Source organism: Nicotiana attenuata, unplaced genomic scaffold (genome assembly GCF_001879085.1).
Source record: "Nicotiana attenuata strain UT unplaced genomic scaffold, NIATTr2, whole genome shotgun sequence".
NCBI lineage: Eukaryota > Viridiplantae > Streptophyta > Magnoliopsida > Solanales > Solanaceae > Nicotiana > Nicotiana attenuata.
This window is the reverse complement of record NW_017671943.1, coordinates 145,581-150,765: the sequence shown is the minus strand read 5'-3', so window position 1 is coordinate 150,765 and position 5,185 is coordinate 145,581. Positions and strand designations below refer to the sequence as shown.

At 35.8% G+C, this 5,185-nt stretch overlaps 1 protein-coding gene across 1 annotated transcript in view; it reads left to right on the top strand.

The window, feature by feature from the left end:
• Window positions 1-4,438: 4,438 nt before the first annotated feature.
• Window positions 4,439-5,185, top strand: part of LOC109210975 (UPF0603 protein At1g54780, chloroplastic) — a 2,929-nt gene continuing 2,182 nt past the window's right edge. The window contains exon 1 of the mRNA XM_019374458.1: window positions 4,439-4,983. Coding sequence (XP_019230003.1) covers window positions 4,531-4,983 — 453 coding nt within the window. The 5' untranslated portion in view covers window positions 4,439-4,530. The remainder of the gene's footprint in view (window positions 4,984-5,185) is intronic.

Genomic DNA, 5,185 nt, shown 5'->3' with positions numbered 1-5,185 from the left:
CCCCCAAAATCCTTGTGGACCAAGCTGATTGAGTTTTGTATCAGAATCGAGTTTTTCCATTAGATGGCAATAGGAACTCTTTTTCACTTTGTTAGATCTCAAGCGAGACACCTAAAATCCAGGAATTTCCTGTCAGGTTAGTATTTCACCCCTTCTATATATTTTTGTGACATCTTAGGCAATTCCCACTTCGACAAAATACGGGAGAGATATGCTAGTTATATAAATAAATAAGCCTTGAACCCTAGTGATGCATTTTAAAACCGTGCAAACCTAGGTCTAAAGTGGATAACACCACTAGTGGATGCAAGCCTAGGTCTAAAGTGGATAACACCACTAATTGGCTAGGCTGTTATAGTTTTTCAGTTTATATAAGTATATACTCCACTTGATTTCTAGGAAAGAAAATTGTTTACCTCGAAAATTGTATTGGGAAAAATTGAGTTTATATATATTGAATTAATTGAAAGATGACATGTCATGACAAGAAGGCTGGTCAAAGAATGATGATTAGCAAAGAGACACGAGTTGCAACAGATACGAACAGAGGTACGAGCAGAGACACTAGCAGATAATCAAAAGACTCGGTGCTCGTACCTATTTAATTCCAAAAATTAAGGAGAATGAATCTGACTGTACAAGAGAGTATGGATACAATATTTAATAAGCATTAAATACTGAAAACGTTAGAAAATCTGTATTGAATTATAATGATTGTCATTGTAACGTAGCATTAAATGCCTTTAATTGTCTATAATAGCCTTATTATGAAAAAGGCAAAATGTATATCTTAGAAATAGCTATAAAAAGGAGAAGACTGATCATTTGTAAGGACACAAAATATCATTGGAATATATTGATTTACTTTGTTTTCTTCTGTTCTTCTTATTATTATCAAAGCCAATTTCTTTCATTCATTTTATATATTGATTATCAGTAACCCGTGTTCTTCTAAAATAAAGCTTTGACCGAAATTACTATTTTTTGGTTAAACAAATTGGTTCCGACCGAACCTCCCTACGTCAAGAGCTTTTGGCTCTTCACAAGAGAGCACCAGGTCGTAACACCGGAAGACTGCGCCGTTATTAGTTATTATAAAAATGATATAATTTCTTTGTATGCTTAGTCACCAGTGGCACAACCTACGGGCTAAGTAGCGCCTTAATGGGAGTATTTTTTTCCTCCGCGATAGTGTAATACCAGACCAGTAAGAGAGAANAGTCTTTTCGTAAAGCGTGGATAGGGGGCGGGGGGGGGAGGGGGAGAGGTTTAGTATAATAGCATGTTTGGCCAAGCTTTTTTGAGCCAAAAGTATTTTTTTTTTTCAAAAATTGAGGTGTTTGGCCAAGCTTTTGAAAGGAAAAAAAGTGTTTTTGAAGAGAAGCAGAAAAAGTAGCTTCTCTCCAAAAGCACTTTTGAGAAAAATATATAGCCAAGGCATCTACTACAGCATTAACTTCTCGGTAAACATGTCTAAGCTCTACACAACCCAATTTCAACATCAGTGACCCATAGTAAAATATAATAGGTAAGTGAAGTTTATTGCCATGTTCGAACATGGTGCATAGTAACTACGACAACAACAACGACCCAGTATAGTCCCCCAAGTGGGGTCTAGGGATGGTAGTGTGTACACAGATCTTACCTCTATCCCGATGGGGTAGAGAGACTGTTTCCGATAGACCCTCAGCTCTAGAAGGCGAAAAGATGAAAAGAGACATTATATCAGTACCATTAATAAAACCATGGAAATAATAACAACATTACAAGAACCAATGAACAAATGGAAAGCAGAAATAATAACCATAAAATAAGGCCCGACACTATGAAAGCGGAAGAGTAGTGCAAACACAACACTGACTACTAGCATTCTAAAACTAAATCCTATCAGCCTAGCCTCGCACTGGTAGACTAAATGAACTCAACTACCTCCTAACCTACGACCTTAATGCTCAACCTCCACAACTTCCTATCGAGTGTCATGTCCTCGGAGATCTGAAGTCTCGCCATATCCCGCCTGATCACCTCACCCTAATACTTCTTAGGCCGCCCTCTACCTCTCCTCGTACCCACCAATACCAACAGCTTGCACCTCCTTACCGGGCATCCAAGCTCCTCCTCTGTACGTGCCCGAACCATCTGAGCCTCGTTTCTCGCTTCTTGTCATCCATAGCCACGCCTACCTTCTCCCGAATATCTTCATTCCTAATCTTATCCATCCTAGTGTGCTAGCACATCCACCTCAACATCCTCATTTCTGCTACTCTCATCTTCTGGGTATGTGAGTTCTTAACTGGCCAACACTCAACCCCATACAACATAACCGGCCTAACCACCGCTCTATAAAACTTACCTTTGAGCAGCGGAGGCACTTTCTTGTCACACAGGACTCCAGATGTTAACCTCCATTTCATCCATCCCACCCCTATACGGTGTGTGACATCCTCGTCTATCTCCCCATCCCCCTGGATAATCGACCCAAGGTACTTGAAACTGCCTCTCTTAGCAATGACCTGCGATCCAAGCCTCACGTCCATGCACGCTTCCCTCGGCTCGGCACTGAACTTAGACTCAAGGGCCTGTCTCTAAACCTCCAGCCTCTCGTCAATCAGAACAATGCCATCAGCGAATAACATACACCATGGCACTTCTCCTCGAACATGGTGTGTCAGTGCGTCCCTCACCAGAGCAAACAAGAATGGGCTGAGCAGATCCTTGGTGTAATCCCATAACAACCGGAAAATGCTCAGAGTCGCCTCCCACTGTCCTAACCCGAGTCTTAGCTGCTTCATACATGACTCTATCAGAATTTCAATGTATTTTTTGACATTAATCAAAACATTAAATGTTCAAATATATAGCACATAGAAAACAAGAAAAGAAAAAAAATTAAGGGATTAGAAGAAAATGAAGAAAAATAAGAAAAGAAATTAGGAGTTGTTTGGTTTATTTAATGATTACACTGGAATTTAATATAAAAATTATAGTGAAAGAAAACAAAAAGAAAGAAATTAAGGGATTAGAAGAAAAAGAAGAAAAATAAAGGAAAGCAATTAGGAGTTGTATGGTTTATGTAATCTTACACCGGAATTTAGTATAAAAAAATTACAGTAAAAGGATTGCTCATACATTGAATGATGTTTTATTCGAAAAATAATAATATGGGGATTGTTATAGTAATTAGATTAATTATCTTACATTTTTTATATCTAAATACTTTTATTTGTGTATTGCTAATAAATATATTATTATTTATATAATTTGACGCATAACATAATACACATACTCTCACATAACTTATGGGACATTAACAAAATAAAGCTTAAAGAGACAACCAATCAAATATTGTAGTAGTAGCATTAGCTTATCCAAATTTTTATGTTGGGATTATTTGTTGGTCATTTGGTAGGGTGCATAAGAATAATGCTGAATATGGTTTATTAGTAGTGCTGGTATTAATAATGCTGGTATTAGTTAATAGTTATGCTGGCATATTTCTTATATATTGTTTGGTTTGATGTATTAAAACATTGCACAATTTCTAAAAGAATTGTTTGTTCACAAAATGCCAAAACCAATCCATCACTCTATCTTTTTAAAAGAAATATATGTTGAGGGATTTTTTATATGAAAAAAGTTTTTAAAAAATTATTTGATTTGTCTACCTATATTATAGTATAGAACTGAATATTTATTTATAAAAAAGAAAATATGATAAGTATTTATTTATTTACTAGCTATAAAATTTTATTTTTCACTATTTGGATTATTTTAAACTTCATTAATATAATAGCATATTTTAATTAAGCATAAATTTTGAAGGATAATTTTGTCTTTAACTAAGCTAATGCATGCATTAAAACTCATTGCATTGTTAATATCATGGTTTTCTATGCATTAGTTATGCATATATATATTTTTATAAATAAATATTTAGTTCTATATTATAATATTGGTAGGCAAATCAAATAATTTTGTTTTAAACTTTTCATATAAAAATATTTCTCAACATATGTTTCTTTTAAAAAGTTAGAGTGATGGACTGGTTTTGAGGACATTTTTGTAAACAGGCAATTCTTTTAGAAATCGTGCAATGATTTGATACATCAAACCAAACAATGGATAAGAAATATGTCAGAATAACTAATACCAGCATAACTAATGCAAGCATAACTAATACTGATACACCCTATTCAGCATTATTCTTGTGCACCCTACCAAACGACCCCAAAGTGCATAACTAATGCTACGTTCAAAATGTGTACCAAATAAGGTATTTAATACATGTAATGCATCCTACCAAATGAGCCCACGTGTGATACTTCCCTCTAAATATCAATAAGACCAAAATGCCCTTATGTTTCTCCACGGTGGACTGCTGGAGAAAAACGTTATCCATAGGGATTAATATTCAGCCACAACCAATGAAGGAGACAACACAAACCACCCGAATGACAAAAAGAAACAGAAACAAGAACTTCCTCATGCACAGAATCTTCTCTCTTATCTCACCATTTCTGACCTCTAGCTATGGAAACCATTCTCTCCCCTCCTTCTCTTTGTCCTCTCTTCAACCCCAAAACAGCTTCCCTTTCAAAGCCTTTTCTTCCTCTTTCTCACTTACCTAGATCAAGTTCAATCAGTTCAGCTAAGCCAATATGCTGCAGCCTTAAAAAACAGGCTTCCAAGATTGACAAAGACTCATCTTTTTCAATACCCAAAAGTTGGTTTTCCCATGTCCAGCAAGGATTAGCTGCTGTAGCTATTTCTTTAGCCCTCAATTTTTGTCCAGTTGTGTCATCTGGTTCTGCATTGGCTTCTGAATTTGATGTATTAAATGAAGGTCCTCCAAAGGATTCCTATGTGGTTGATGATGCTGGTGTACTTAGTAGGGTGACAAAGTCTGATTTGAAGGCATTGTTGTCTGATGTGGAGAAGAGAAAAGGCTTCCACATTAATTTCATCACTGTCCGCAAACTCACTGTAATTTTCCTTCTCTTCTTTATCTTTGTCATTAGAAGCCACAGCACGAATGATCAATTGTTAATAGACCATGATAAGATGAAAAAAATTCAATCTTTATGGTGTTTTTCTGCTTGATTTGCTGTTAAACTTAAGTTTTTTCATAAATCCTTTGTCAAACTTAAGTGCTGGTAACCCTAAACCTGTAAATTACAATTCCCCC